Raw genomic sequence first — 16,316 nt, forward strand, 5'->3', positions numbered from 1 at the left:
AACCGCAGCACCATCACCCATGGAGGCTCGCCTGCATGCAGCCTCCTCCTCAGCACCCTGTGCACTCAGTTCACCTCCAGTTCTGTAGTGCTAACAACCTTCAATATTTTGAATGCCAGTGAATTTTGGCAGGATCGCTGCAAGCCCAGTCATTCTCTATAGCATGCAGCAGTATTGGATACCTCGATACAGACTATTGCGGTGTAAACTTCTTATTCTAACTTTGTTGTTCTACTCCTTGTCTGCAGATCCATCCACCAGCCACACCAGGGGAGTATTACCTTCCCCAGGCATTCCCTTACCTTTGGCCCACAAATGCCATGCGCTTCGGGCAGGAAAGACCCAAAAAAATCCACCTTGAGCAGATGCCACCAATTGTGCAACCACTCACTCCATGGCCGCCACCGGAAGTCTCTGGCGAAAGCATTTTTTCAACATCTTCATCAGGTTTCTCATTTGTATCAATGCCGTGTCCCAGGTCCCATCTTCTTGCTTCAAACCTGATAGCCTTCTGGACTCTTACGTCCCACTGAGCCCAGTGTTCCAGGTACCTTAGGTAAGAAAATGTCCTTCTTTCAGGCTACAGAAAAAGAAGAAAGCATCAGCCTCCAGGGGTTTGCAGCCACAAGCAGCAGAAAACAGCAAACACAACCTGCAACACCACTTGAGAATATTTTATTTATTAAACGGTCAACAGAAACAAAGATTTGAATATCAACTACATAACATTCCACATATCACACTAATCATTAAACAACAAGGAAATGTCCCCATTCCATATTGGTACCAATACAAAGCTATTTCAGCTCATTTTCACAAAAGAAAACAAACACACAGGGCTAGATTCTCTGTTTCAGCGGCTAAGTGGCGGCTCGAACGGTGAATTCGCAGGAGGTTTACGATGAAAACATCGGCGCCGATCCTGGTGAAACACCCGGCTCCCATGCTGAAAACGGCTGGAGAATAGGCAGCTCCAGGGCCGTGCATGCACACAGCTGACAACCTGCATCTGTCGCGCCGGCTGTGCGCAGCCCCAACCCGCCATCCGCGACGCCACAGGCCACCTCCTGGCCACTCCCCACCAGTCCCCACAGCCCTCACGGAAGACCCCCTGGCCAGCAGCACCGATTCCAGCCGAGTGTGGCCCCGCTGGACACAGTTCGCAACCGCCACTCCGGATTCCCGACCACTGAGACCACGTGTCCCACGTGGTCGGGAACGCGGCCTACCTGGGGCGGAGCATCAGGGAGGGCCAGCCAATGATGCACCAACAGCGTTGCAATGGCGTGCAATGTGATCACGCCAATTCCGAGGGGGCAGAGCATGACTGCCGGCCGTCAAACTGGCGCCGGTCCCGATTTGGCCATCAGAGTTGATTCTCCGCTCGATCGCTGATTACGATGTTGCCGTCGGGCAACGGAGAATCCCGCCCACAGTATTACTCCTCACAGGCTTCTCAACAGAAACAGAGGATTAACCTGAGAATGTGTTATCATGTCCAGATCTTTGTGCAGAAATGATATGTCCACCAATGCATTATTTGTTCCACATATCAGTGCCATTCTCCATCCAGGGGCCACAGCTGTGCCGGCCCTCCCACACGACCCAATCTCACCGGAGCCAAATCCCAGCATCCACATATTCCACTGGCTCTCAAGGTGCAGCTGAACATCCTGGACTTCCAGCTTGTTTAACCCGCGGTGACTTGCCAGTTGCATACAGCATTCACCACACCAGCAACAAAAGCCTCAGCGCTCTGTGAACAGCATTTCTTCAAGAGCATCATCAGGTGGCCCATTTGGGACAGTGTCACCTACCAGATCCCGCAGCATCTTCTTGCTTCACACTGGATTGCCTTTGGACTTGTACGTCCCCCTGAGCCCAGTGTTCGAGGACCCAGGCATCTCAGAAAAAAATTGTCCTTCTTTCCGGATGCAGAAAAGGAAGGAAGCAGCCGCCAGGCATCTGCAGCAACCAACGGGAGAAACCCCTGGCCTGAAATACCTCATCCTCCAACCAAGTCCAACCCCCCTGAGGGATGACCCACCCCTCCCGAGTACTGGAGCAGCAGCTCTGGTGCCCTTGAACTGCATGCCAAAATATGGAAATGGTTACTCGCCACCTCAATTCCCCTCAGCAGCCATTGCACCAGCTTCACGTTTTCAAAAAGGAATCCTAAACGACACCCGTGTGATTTCTTGCTGGGGAGGTGGTTAATTCCTCGGAGGTCATCACATTCAACTTCAATCTCGCGAATGAGATGGAAATTAATGCTGATTTGGGTTAATGATACGCTCGCCATACTTGGATGAGATCTGGAACTTGCCATCAGGAGGAGACCGATTAGCCTGGCGTGAATCTTGGTTTTGGCCTTTCCCGCTATTTAACCTGCGCACCCAGATCCTTGCTGGGCACAACGCGATGATTAAATCGTGCCTATTATCTAACATTCGTTGTGATTCCGCAACTGGACACCACTTGCTGAACAACCTCAATTATGCTAAGAATTATACTAACAACCAATTTTAAATGATCAGTCAGCTGACAATGTGGCACACTTGGAAATCACAGACACCCCGCAGTGCAGAAGGAGGCCATCGAGTCTGATCCGAACCTTTGAAAGAACACCCCACTCATGCCCTGTCCCCAATCCACCCTGTAACCTAACCTTCACATCCCTGGACGATAAGGGCAAATTATCATGGCCAATCCACCTAATCTGCACGTGTTTGGACTGTGGGAGGAAACCGGAGCACCCAGAAGAAACCCACGCAAACACGGGGAGAACGTGCAAACGTCACACAGACAGTGACCCAAGGCCAGAATGAACCTAGGTCCCTGGCTCTGCAAGGCCATGCTAACCACTTGCCACCATGCCACCCTTTGACTTGTTAGAAGCTACATATATTCATACATAGGGACCTGTTCTTTACAAGCAGAAACAGCATGCGCAGGGTTTGTGGCTGTTTTTGAATTAAACAAGAGCATGGGGCTCTAAAGTTTCCTGATGAATTCTCCATGGTAACATCTCAACCAGAGTTGATTTGCTAAACAATCAGCACCCTTTTCTTGTGCAGAACAAACTGTTGCTCCCTTTGAAATTTGGCATTCTGGTCTCTGTCCTGATCTGGTGAAACGTTTTAACAGCTTCCTTTTCTTTCATCAATACTCAAATTCTGTACTACCAGGCAACTGCTATTTGTGCAGTATTTTTATTTGTATGATTTGCATTTTATCTTGTTTTTGACTATTTCTCAGATGAGGTCATGTGATGCAAAGAATTACCAAGGATACTGAGAAGTATATGTTTTAAAGGTGTTTGTTTACCCATCTGTCAAAACTGTCATATGTTGTGCACTATTATTTCTCAGCTTTTACAACCTATGATCAGTCTAAATATAAAATGATGACAGAAAGTACACAAAGGAGTATTCAAAAGCATTGAGCTTTTGTCCCTAATATTCATCCTAGGTTCATGTTAGTTGTATACAGCTGGAGTCCCACTATTACAGATTTATACTTATTTTTACGTCATTGTTATGTACCCATGAACAGGTACAGTCGAGGGAAATCAGCCTTGTTTTTCTCATTGACATGTTAATGTTGTGATTCTCAAAGCATTTTGGTTGACAAGAGTCCTTTTCAAATGGATTTGTAATCAGGGACCCCCAACCTATATTATAATGCATTATCATACATTCAACAGGAGATTGTTGCATGTTAAGAGTACTTTTAAGACAACAGGAAATTAGGATAGCATTTTGAAGACTCTTTCACAGGTTTCATCAGTGTCTAAATAAATCAGGCAAATCAGAGATAAAGAACTCCACTAATATTCTGGTGCATGGCAACTGCACTGCTTTTAATGTGGTTAAAAGAGTGTCTGTTAAATGCATGCATACCCAATCAGTTCACAAATCACATTGGGTACAAACATCTATTGGCCAAATCATTATTAACAGCACTTTCACCCTATTTACATTCTAACAGGCTCAAAATCGGTTATTATATTAATTTTAAAATGTGACTTTCTGGAAACAGACACATTTTCTTTCTTTCAATTCTATTAGAGTACTCAGTTGAACAAGACATTCTTGAGAATATTTTACAGACTTGCAAAAAAGCAGCCCAGTTTCTCAGTGTTACTTAATCAATAACAACTTAAATTATATAGCACCTTTAACATAATCCCTTGGCACATCACAGGAGGATTATAAAATAAAATATGACACTGAGCCCATGACACCAAGCTGCATGAAGAAATATGGGGCTGGATTTAATGAGACCTGTTGATATGGGAGAGGTGGGTGGCTAGGTTTACTTAATTGTGGGAGAGGCCCTGTGTCAGTTTCCCAGTGGCAGCAAAACCTCTCCCAGTTAAGTCGGAGGCCAAACCAGGGCACACAGTGGCGCAGTGGTTAGCACTGCGGCCTCATGGCACGAGGTCCCAGGTTCGGATCCCGGCTCTGGGTCACTGTCCTTGTGGAGTTTGCACATTCTCCCCGTGTTTGTGTGGGAGGGAGGGAGGGAGAGGGGGAGAGAGGGGGGGGGGGGAGGGGGGGAAGGGGAGGGAGGGGAGGGGGGGAGAGGGGGGAGGGGGAGGAGGGGGGGAGGGGGAGGAGGGGGGAGGGGGGAAGGGGGGGAGGGAGGGCAGGGAGGGGGGGGAGGAAGGGGAAGGGGGGAGGAGGGGGAGGGGAAGGGGGGAGGGGAAGGGGGGGAAGGGGGAGGGGGGAGGAGGGGGAGGGGGGAGGAGGGGGGAGGGGGGGAGGGGGTGAGGAGGGGGAGGGGGAGTTGGGGGGGAGGGGGGGTGAAAGCCAATCTCCCCAAGGACCCCTCAGATAGCCAAGAGCTTGATCAATGAAGTAGATGTTCATGAGTCTTTTAAAGGAGGAAAACAAGGTGGAGCGGTGCAGGGAGGGATTTCCAGAAGTCCTAGACAACGGAAGGCACAGCTATCAATGGTGGAGTAGTTAAATTGGGGATGCACAAGAATCCAGAATTATGGAGCAAAGAACAAAGAACAATACAGCACAGGAACAAGCCCTTCAGCCCTCCAAGACTGTACCGGTCTTGATACCACCTTTGGCCAAAACCCTCAGCATTTCCTTGTGCCGTATCCCTCTATACCCACCCTGTCCATGTATTTATCAAAATACCTTTTTCACGCCGTTAATGTATCTGCTTCTACAACCTCCCCTGGCAGCGCATTCCAGGCACTCACCACCCTCTGTGTAAAATCTCTGCCTTGCATATCTCCTCTAAACTTTACCCCACGACCTTAAAACTATGCACCCTGCTGACTGAACCCTCAACCCTGGGAAAGGGTGTCTGCACATCCATTCAATCCATGTCCCTCATAATCTTGTAGACCTCTATCAGGTCACCCCTCAACCTTCGCCGTGTTAATGAAAATAGTCTGAGTCTATTTAGCCTCTGTGCATAGCTAACACCCTCCAAGGTAGGCAACATCCTGGTAAACATCCTCTGTCCTTCTCCAAAACATCCACATCCTTCTGGTAGTGTGGCAACCAGAATTGAGCGCAATATTCTAAGTGTGGTCTCACCAAGGTTCCATACAACTGTAGCATGATTTGCCAGTTTTTATACTCTATGCCCTGTCCAATGAAGACAAACATTCTGTATGCTTTCTTGATTACCTTGTCCACTTGTGTTGCCATTTTAAAAGATCTGTGGACCTGCACGCCCAGATCTCTCTGACGTTCTATATTCCTAAGAGTTTTGCCATTTACAGTATATTTCCCCTCTATGTTAGACTACCAAAATGCATTACTTCAATTTGTCTGGATTAAACTCCATTTGCCATTTCTCTGCCCAATTCTCCAAGCTATCTATGTCTTTCTGTGTCCTCTGACAACCCTCAACACTATCTGTCACTCATCTGGTGTCATCTGCAAACATACTAATCAGACCAGCTACATTTTCCATTTTCCTCAAAGTCATTTATGTTTACTACAAACAACGGAGGCCCCACCACTAGTTACAGTTTTCCATTCAGAAAAACATCCTTCTACTGCTGCCTCTGACTTCTGTGACCGAGCCAGTTCTGTATCCAACGTGCCACCTCACCTCTAACCCTGTGTGACTTCATCTTTTGTACCAGTCTGCAATGAGGCTTCTTGTCAAAGGCTTTACTGAAGTCCATGTAAACAACATCCACTGCTCTCCCCATATTAATCATTTTTGTCACCTCCTGAAAAATCTGGATCAAGTTAATGAGGCATAACCTCCCCTTCACAAAACTATGCTGTTTATCGCTAATGAGTCCATTTGTTCCCAAATGGGTCTGAATCCTGTCCCTGAGAATTCTCTCCAATAATTTACCTACGACCGACACGAGGCTCAACAGCCTACAGTTTCCTCAATATCCCTGCTACCTTTCCTAAACAGCGGTACCACATTTGCTATTCTCCGAATGTTGTGAGCTTGAAGGGGTTTACAGAGACAGGGAGGTGCGAGGACATGGAGAGATTTGAAAACAAAGTTGAGAATTAAAAAATTGAAACAGTGCCTGACCAGCAGTCAATATAGGTCAGAAAACAGGGCAATGATAACCAATCAGGAAATTTACATGATGGCGACACAGCAGAAAATTTAAGGAAGAGAAACCAAGAGTTTTTCACAATTTCAATAATTAAACATATGAAAGGTTATCTTAATTAGAAAGGCTGGAGAGACCCAGACTTCTTGCTGGTAAGTTGCCATAGTCCCAGATGACCATAGGCTGCTTTTCCCTTTGAGGGGGAGAGCTGACTGGTGGTGATTTAACCTGAGGATCACCACACCTCAAGCGAGGGGCAATATTGAGGAAGGAGGCCATCATGAATAACCTCAGTCAGGGTGGAAACCCATGCTGTTAGCCTTGCTCTGCATCACAAACCAGCTGTCCAGCCAACTGAACTAAACTGGCCCAAAAGATGGAAAGGTTTGTCCATGGGTGGGTTAAACCATCAGCCTTCCGGTTAACAGCTAAACGCGCTAACTGATTATGCCACAGAGATCTGTCAATGTGTCAGCAATTACATTGTTAAAGACAGGTAACAAGCCCTGGCTCACCAATAATGGACATATCTAATTTGTTTTCCTCCAAAATAGTATAAATGGACACAGCAGTAAGGGGCGCAGGTGGGAGAAGGCGCAGGTGGGAGAAGGCGCAGGTGGGAGAAGGCGCAGGTGGGAGAAGGCGCAGGTGGGAGAAGGCGCAGGTGGGAGAAGGCGCAGGTGGGAGAAGGCGCGGGGTTGAGGGCAAGGCACAAGGAGGGTTTGTCACTTTTGCTGAACTGTCTTAGAAACAAATCTGGTTGACATAAAAAGCTAACTTTAAACTTATTTTTCCACTATATACAATTATTGGAATTAACATGGACAGACAGCATTATAATTGGTGAGGGGATGAGTTGGCAGAATGGCCATGGAGAATGGGTGGCTGGGTGAGGGGGCAGTGGGTATGAGGGGTGGGATGGGTGGGGGCTGTAGCAGTGTATTTTCAAACTTATTTTCCAGATCACTTTTGCCAACCAGCTGACGTTTGCGACCCAAGCAGACCGACATTCACAACACGCATCACGTTCGTTTAGCTCTAATATGAAAGCGGAGTCTGCTTGGTCCTCACAATCTCACTCCAATCAGGTTCACAGCAGGGGAGGGCAATGCACATATCAGGTGCAGACTTCGGCCAGTTCCTTTGTTTCGTCTTCATTTTTGTAAAAATGGAATATCCATTTGTCGGTTGTGAAGGGCAATAGCAACAAAATGCTTGTTACTAACTCAGCAATAGATACTCCTGGGGTATGCTAATCATGGGCTTTTGGCATGTTTTTAATGTGGTATCACAGTTCAGGTGCACAAGCATTGTATTTTCATTTGGAGTCAGCTATAAGTTAATAAGTGACTCTGTGGTCTGAACCTCAAACTCCTCTTTCAAAATCTGAAACCTCCTCTCATTTGCCAGTACATTCCTGTATATAACACACATTGGCTTTTCATCATTATTGATGATCAACATGCATTGGCACTGTTCTGTCCTGACATGGACTCTCCTATGCAGCTCTCTCCAGCAGAATCAGTTGTGAGATCCTGCCCAGTATGTACACTGCCTATTTGTGTCTCTGGAATTACGTTCTGGTGCTTGGTGGGTAGGAATCATGCATAAGAGAACATCTAGTTCTTGACTAGTTAAATGTTTATTATTAAATAATTGCGTGGGTTAGATAAAGATGAGAAAAATATCAAAGAACTACTAACTATAATAAATATCCAAGAGCTGCTACAAATATGACTATCCACTACGACGACAATCTCCAGACTCCTCGAGATAACAGAGTCAGGTGGTTGTTCTCTACTGCCACCTGCTGGTTGGAGGTTGTATACATTACTATTTACATGGTTGCTTATGCATATTATCACATCTCCCTTTCCTTTGGAAATGTAAAATATTTACATATATTATTTCAGTATACTATACAATACACATGATATGCATAATGCTTTGAGTATTCACATGTTTACAGTCCATCACAAAGTCAATCTGCCTGGCTTTCTTCTATGTCTTGTCAAGCATTGGTTGAACTTGTGAGTTTGCTTGATTTTCAACTGTTGTTGAAGGTGGTTCCTGCTGTGTTTCTGCATTCTGTGCATTTTCAGCTTGTTCTGTTTCTGTATGCTGAGATAGCATTTGTACAGTTGTTCTTAGATTGCCTTCAATATGACGCTGCAATTTTAAAACAAAGGGTTGCTGAACCTTCAGCAAAGCTCTCCTTTTTCTCCTTGTTGCCACATCGCTTGTATAAAATGGCCACCACTGCTGCAACCACATTTTGCTTAAGGTGCATCACTGCACTAATGGCGGTTGCCTCTCCGATCTTCGCGCCAAAATTGTTTAGGTTTAGAATGCTAATCTGCAGCGCAGGTAGCTTGCTGGAATAGCAAATTTAATGGCATCATCGAGCTGGAGGTCATTCGCCCCAAAAATCTCTCCCAAAGTTTGTCATTGCTAATCCTGAACACAATTTGATTGCAGATCATCTACGTTTGCAAAGTTGTAAAGTTACATGTCTGAGCCTTGAGATTTACCCAATCAACTATTCTGGGCATCCCCTGTGATACCTGATGCTCGATCAATGACTCCAGAAGTGAGATTGGATGACAATTGAAGGCTTTATTGGATTAGATGTTTCCCCCAGCAGCGCAGGTACAGAATGCAGCAGCTGGGGAGACACAGACTCTTATACTCCGCTTTACTGGGCGGAACCAGCAGGCAGGCTTCACCAATGATATTGCTGCCTCAGGTACCTCCCACAATAATGGTGTTACAGCCTCAACCTGGGTACCGTAATACCCCTAATACCGACTACCGCATTCACCCCCTGTTAAAAAAAGAGTCCGGCTGGGGTGGCAGTTTGCGTTATACAGTGGTAGAGGTTGAGATTATGGTGGTACCCGTCGGTGGTACAATGTTTTGCTTTGTTACATGTCACAACTATTTACAGTATTTATTTATATGTACATATCAAAATGAAGCAATTAGTCAATCGGGGGCCCTGGTTGTCCTTTGTGAACGTCGCAGTTTTGGCGGTGATGCAGGCGCCGGCTCAGGCATCCGTGACTCCGGGAGCATGACTTTGGTTTCTTCGGTAGCTTCATCACCCCTAGATGAGACCAGTGGGAGAACTGATCCACCTGGGAAGGGGCGGCCGTGGGGTGCGCCGGTGGGAGGAAGGGTGGGGTAGGTGGGGAGGTGGTGTGGGGGGGATCCAGCAGACGCCAGGTCCCGTAGGGAGACTGTATCCTGTTAGCCGTCTGGGTACGCCACGTAGGCGTATTGAAGGTTAGCGTGAAGTAGGTGGACCCTCTTGGCCAATGGGTCTGACTTGTGCGCCCGAACATGTTTGCGGAGCAGGATGGGTCCAGGAGCTGCCAGCCAGGTTGGGAGCGAGGTCCCGGAGGAGGACTTCCCAGGGAAGACAAGGAGACATTCATGAGGTGTTTCGTTTGTTGTGGTACACAGCAGTGATCGGATGGAGTGGAGTGCATCGGGGAGGACCTCCTGCCAGCGGGAGACTGGGAGATTTCTGGACCGCAGGGCCAGTAGGACGGTCTTCCAGACCGTTCCGTTCTCCCTCTCTACCCTGCCCGTTTCCCTGGGGGTTATGACTGGTCGTCCTGCTCGAGGCAATGCCCTTGCTGAGCAGGAATTGAAGCAGTTCATCCTTCATGAAGGAGGACCCCCTATATCTGTGTATGACGGCTTTTATGACAGTGGCTACGGTCATGTCGTGGCAGGGGATGGCAAATGGGAACCGGGAGTACTCGTCAATCACGTTCAGGAAGTACGTTTTGCAGTCGGTGGATGAAAGCAACCGATCGTTGGTCAGTGAGGAGCGTGAATCTCCTGCCGGCTAGGTAATGCCTCCAGTGCCACACAGCTTCTACTGTGGCCTGGGCCTCCTTTTCAACGGAGGAATAACGGATTTCTGAAGCATGGAGGATACATGAGAAGAAGGCCACGGGCCTGCCCGCTTGGTTGAGGGTGGCCGCCAGAACTACGCTGGACGTGTCGCTCTCGACTTGGAATGGAAGGGATTCGTCGATTGCGTGCATCGTGGCCTTTGCGATGTTCGCTTTTATGCGGCTGAAGGCCAGGCGGGCCTCTGCCGACAGGGGAAAAACCGTGGATTGGATTAGTGGATTGGGCCTTGTCCGCATAATTGGGGACCCACTGGGCGTAATATGAAACAAATCCCAGGCAGCGTTTCAGGGCCTTGGAGCAGTGGGGGAGGGGGAAACTCCATGAGGGGGCGCATGCATTCGGGATCTGGGCCTATAACTCCATCATGCACTACATAGCCGAGGATGGCTAGACGGTCGGTGCTAATCACGCATTTGTCCTTGTTGTAGGTGAGATTAAGGATTTTTGCGGTATAGAGGAATTTTCGGAGGTTGGTGTCATGGTCCTGCGGGTCGTGGCCGCAGATGGTGACATTGTCGAGGTACGGAAACGTCGCCCACGAACCGTACCGGTCAACCATTTGGTCCATCTCCCGTTGGAAGACCGAGACTCCATTTGTGACACCGAAGGGAACCCTTAGGAAGTGGTAGAGCTGCCCATCTACTTCGAATGCAGAGTATTTGGGGTCGTCCGGGCGGATGAGGAGCTGGTGGTAGGCGGATTTGAGGTCCACCGTGGAAAAGACCTAGTATTGTGCAATCTGATTGACCAAATCAGATATGCGGGGGAGAGGGTATGCGTCGAGCTGCGTATACCTGTTGATGGTCTGACTATAATCGATGACCATCCTGTGCTTCTCCCCGGTCTTTACAACCACTACTTGAGCTCACCCGGGGCTGTTGCTAGCCTCAATAATACCTCCCTTCAGTAACCACTGGACTTCCGACCTAATGAAGGTCCGATCCTGGGCACTGTACCATCTGCTCCTGGTGGTGATGGGTTTGCAATCGGGGGTGAGGTTCACAAAAGGGAAGGTGGGTCGACCTTGAGGGTCGCGAGGCTGCAGACAGTGAGGGGGGTATGGGGCCGCCGAATTTAAAGGTTAAGCTCTGGAGGGTGCATTGGAAGTCTAATCCTAGGAGCGTGGCAGTGCAGAGGTGAGGGAGGACATAGAGTCGGAAATTTTTAAATTCCCTTCCCTGGACCGTGAGGACGCAGAACCCCTTGATCTCTACAGATTGAGACCGGAGGCCAGGGAGATTCTTTGGTCAACTGGGTGTATGGGAAGAGAACAGAGCCTTACCGTGTTGGGGTGCATGAAGCTCTCTGTGCTCCCGGAGTTGATCAGCCAGGATGTTTTGTGTCCGTTGATGAGCACGGTCGTCGTCGCAGTTGAGAGCGTTCGGGGCTGAGGCTGGTCCAAGGTCACCGAGGCGAGTCATGGTAAAAGCTGAAGATTTTCCTCAGGCGGTGTGTGGTAATCCGAATCGGGGTCCTGAGACTCCAGCCAAGATAGCGGCGCCCACAGGTCGCACATGGCTGGGGGTGTGCAAGGTGGCGGCACCCACGCGTCGCACGTGGTCCCTGGGGAACAAGATGGCGGCGCCCGGGGCCCGCACGTGGCTCGGGAAAACGAAGTTGGCAGTGCCCGTGGAGAGAGTTGTGGTGGTGGCCCCGGTTTGCCCCCGGAGATGGCGGCGACCGCCCAGGCCTGGCATACCGCCACGAAGTGGCCCTTTTTTGCCGACCCCTTTGCAGATGGAGGAGTGGGCCGGGCAGCGCTGCCAGAGGTGCTTGGCTTACCCCCAAGAATAATAGCGGGGCCCGGGGTAGCAGCGCAGCACAAGCTTGTGGAGGGATGGGGGATGCATTGGGGTCAGCCGCAGGTGGGTTTCACATTGCCCAAGGGGCTGCTGTGCAGTCGGGGACGTATGCGCAGGCGTTTCGGGAGGCCACATCTAGGGAGCTAGCAAGGACCCGAGCCTCCTTGAAGCCTAGCGTCTCTTTCACCAGCAGCCGCTGACGGATTTGGGAAGACAGCATACCTGCAACGAATGCGTCCCAGATTAAAAGTTCTGTGTGGTCGCTGGCTGAAACATGCGGGCAGTCACAGTTCCTACCTAGTACCAGAAGCGCACGGTAGAATTCATCCAACAATTCCTCCGGGATTTGTCGCCTTGTGGGAAAATGTAGTGTCCTTTCAACAGGGCCATCGCGGCCTCAAAATCGTCCGCATCCTTGATGAGGGTGTAGATCTCTGGGCTCACCCTGAGTGGAGAACTTGCATCTTCTGGTCCTCCGTGGGTGTAGTCATGGCCGTCCTGAGGTACCCGTTGAAGCACGGCAGCCAGTGTTTGAAATTTGCCCTGAGTTTCCACGTGGGGGCTGAGTTGCAGACTCTCCGGCTTGATTCGGAGCTCCATTCTTTAAAATCTAGTCCAATAAATTGATGCTCGATCAATGACTCCAGAAGCAAGATTGGATTACAATTGAAGGCTTTATTGGACTAGATGTTTCCCCCAGCAGCGCAGGTACAGATTGCAGCAGCTGGGGAGACACAGACTCTTATACTCCGCCTTACAGGGCGGAACCAGCAGGCAGGCTTCACCAATGATCTTGCTGTCTCAGGTACTTCTCACACCAATGGTCTTACAGCCTCAACCTGGGTACCGTAATACCCCTAATACCGACTACCACATTACCGAAGGATGGTGTTTTGCAGTTGATTCCAGGCTTTGGTTGAGGTTTTTAAACCTTCTACTTCTACTTTCCTTTACAACGAGCTCGGCCGCCATGTGGTATGGCACCGATTCTGAACCCACGATGGCCACGCTGCTTTCAGAAACCGGGGGCTGGATTCTCCGGGTCGGAGAATCGCTGGGGGGGGCGGCGTGAATCCAGCTCCCGCCATCTCCCGAAGTCTGTGGCACCAGAGATTCGGCGGGGATGGGAATCGTGCTGCTGTAATGCCTCTCCCACCAGCGTGAATGAAAACACCTCTCTTACCGGCAGGACTGGCGGCGCGGGCGGGCTCTGGGGTCCTGGGGGGAGGGGGTCGCAGGGCGGTCTGGCCCCACGGGGTGCCCCCACGGTGGCCTGGCCCGCGATCAGGTCCCACCGATCGGCGGGCGGGCCTGTGCCGTGGGGGCACTCTTTTCCTTCCACATTGGCCATAGCTTTCACGATGGTGGACGCGGAAGTGACCCCCCTCCCCTGCGCATGTGCGGGGATGATGTCAGCAGCCGCTGACGCTCCGGCGCATGCGCGGATGTCCGCCAGCCGGCGAAGTCCCTTCGGCCCCGGCTGGCGTGGCGCCAAAGGCCTTTCCTGCCAGCCGGCGGGGCGGCAACCACTCCAGCGCGACCACCTTTGGGGCAGCCCGACGCCGGAGTGGTTCACGCCACTCCATCCCGCCGGGTCCCCTGCCCCGCCAGGTAGGGGAGAATCCCGACCCGGTTGCTTGAACTACTTTTTACAGCACTGAATCTTTTTAAACTAGTCGTGGCTTAGAAGTGGATTTGTTCTCACGTCCGTTAGGTCATTTGACTCTAAACTTTGTTGCCTCGATGAGATCTTGTGCAATCTTCAGCTACACAGTGGAATATTTTCTTCTGCTTTTCTACTTATAATAATTCAGTAAAGTAGCTTCTTTCAGGTAATCTTCTTCTATGTCTTCACTTCAGGTGCTTTCAACAGGTCAGAATGCTGTTTCTTTAGTTTTCCAATGTTACGTTTTCTGCTGCAGCTTCGGAGATTCTGTTTTTTTCCATTAGCTGTCACCATGTTCTATCTTCAGTTAATCTCACAGAGATTGAGTCTTGTATGGTTGAATATTTAAACGTTTATTAGAACTACATAACTATGTCCAGAGAGACAGGGTGTGGCCCAAGCTGTGAGTTAACCCTATGCTTACTTACACTCTGTTCTCTGTAGTCCACAATTGACTCTTGCCTCAGGTCATATGTCTCTTTACATCACAGTGTGGGCAGCACTATTTCCCAGAGACATTTTGGGAGCAAGTTGCAGCCATGAGGCTGCTGTATAATTCATATTATTAAATATGTTTTGTGTTCATTAATGAAGTCTGTGAAAGTGCATCGTTACACCCAAGTGCCGTACTTTATTAATATAATTTGAAGAAACCCACTGTCTAGCCCTGGGATTCGATATGGTCTGCATTGCACAATAAATTTCTCCCCTATAAACTGGCTAGGGAAAACGTTGTATCTACTTTTTGACCCAGAGGGGTCTTTACATCTTCATGTAAAGGCAGAGGACATGGTTGAATTATTAAATGAGTGCTTTGCATCTGCTTTCACAAAGGAACAGATGATATGAAAGTTACAATGAAAAATATAGGCATTGGATTGTATCAAATTTATTCTTTCATGGGATGTGGGTGTCGCTGACAAAGCCAGCATTGTTGCCCATCCCTAATTCCCCTTGAACAGAGTCACTCGCAACGCCATTTCAGGGGGCAGTTAAGAGTCAACCACATTGCTGTGGGTCTGGAGTCACATATGGGCCAGACCAGGTAAAGATGGCAGATTTCCTTCCCTAAAGGATATTAATGAGTGGCTTTAGAACAGCCTGGGTGACTGTCCATTGATGTTTCACCAGTTGCTGCCATGTTTGCTGACAAACTAACAATGACTAAACATTAAAAGTAATTAACTGGCTGAGAGGGTTTTGAAATATCCTCAGGCAAAAGAAAAATGTGATTTATTTTTCTCCAACTGCAAAAGGCCTTTTCTCAATGATATAAGTAGAAACTCACTGGGGATCATTTTAACACTTAGCTGCCTCTGAACAATCTTTTCATTTCAATTGAAGTCAGAGCAATGTTAGGGGTACCCCAGCCAATTTGATACTATCAGCCAAAGTTAAAGTTAATGCATTATGTGAGAAATTCATATGTAAATGTCCTACCATTCATTACCAGAATATTGTGCTAATATGACCACCATTAATAATGTCTTCTTCACTCACAATCGAAGGAAACCTCACAGCAGCCATTTGTAACAGCATTATGATACATAATCAACAGTACTTCATTAATTCTATATTTGCTTACCAATGTACTTTGAGCTTGCGAATGACGCGCCTGTTTTGAAATCGAATGGTATCAGAGCATCGTAAGTTTCAAGCCTATAAAATATAATCAGCATTTTTATTGCAGAATTTTAAAAAACAGTTGCCGGAGCATAAACATATACGGATATGTAACAGAAACAGCGTGGTCCGACTACAGATTAGGGATATAATCCCGCATAACAACAGACATACAGTAACATGCCCCCTCTATTATATTTTTAACAGTAAAGAAGAAAATATTAAGACATGTTTCCTACCTTCTGTTTTTCAGATTTAATTACACATGAAACAAATTTTGGCTTCACCGTCACTACTGAAAAGTCTTTAAAGCTTTAATGGCAATCCATTCTAATCGGTTTGATTCAAACCGAATACACCAAATGGTGTCTGTGCAGTGCTCTGTATAATTGCACTCATGTTTCTTCACTTTTATATATATTCTTGTGATAAAATTTGGCATCTCATCAGAATTTGCGGTCACATTTTATGGCCACGATTTAATGGGAATATTTCCAAGTGTGGTACCAAGCAGGAAATGCCGCAAATTCCCCTAAACTCAACCTGGCGATGGCGTCACCGCTACAAAATATTAATTGGCCCACGTAACGAGGCCCCACGGGATTCCCGCCTCAAATCATGGCTCGCCTGCAGATTCGCCCAGGATCGTGCTCGCCAGCCCCCTGCTAACAAGTGACGGCAGCACTTAAACTGCTCCTGCACAGCCAACCCCACTCCGCTTGCAGCCATGCCGCCATGG

General features: G+C 48.4%; 1 protein-coding gene across 3 annotated transcripts in view; it reads right to left on the bottom strand.

Moving 5' to 3' along the window:
• tmem244 (transmembrane protein 244) overlaps positions 1–16,316 on the bottom strand; it is a 155,403-nt gene that overhangs the window by 89,391 nt on the left and 49,696 nt on the right. For all 3 annotated transcript variants that reach the window (XM_038799809.1, XM_038799808.1, XM_038799807.1), the window contains one exon: positions 15,540–15,613. In XM_038799809.1, the coding sequence (XP_038655737.1) occupies positions 15,540–15,613 (74 nt within the window). The remainder of the gene's footprint in view (positions 1–15,539; positions 15,614–16,316) is intronic.

The sequence above is a fragment of the Scyliorhinus canicula genome, chromosome 6, assembly GCF_902713615.1.
Source record: "Scyliorhinus canicula chromosome 6, sScyCan1.1, whole genome shotgun sequence".
Lineage (NCBI taxonomy): Eukaryota > Metazoa > Chordata > Chondrichthyes > Carcharhiniformes > Scyliorhinidae > Scyliorhinus > Scyliorhinus canicula.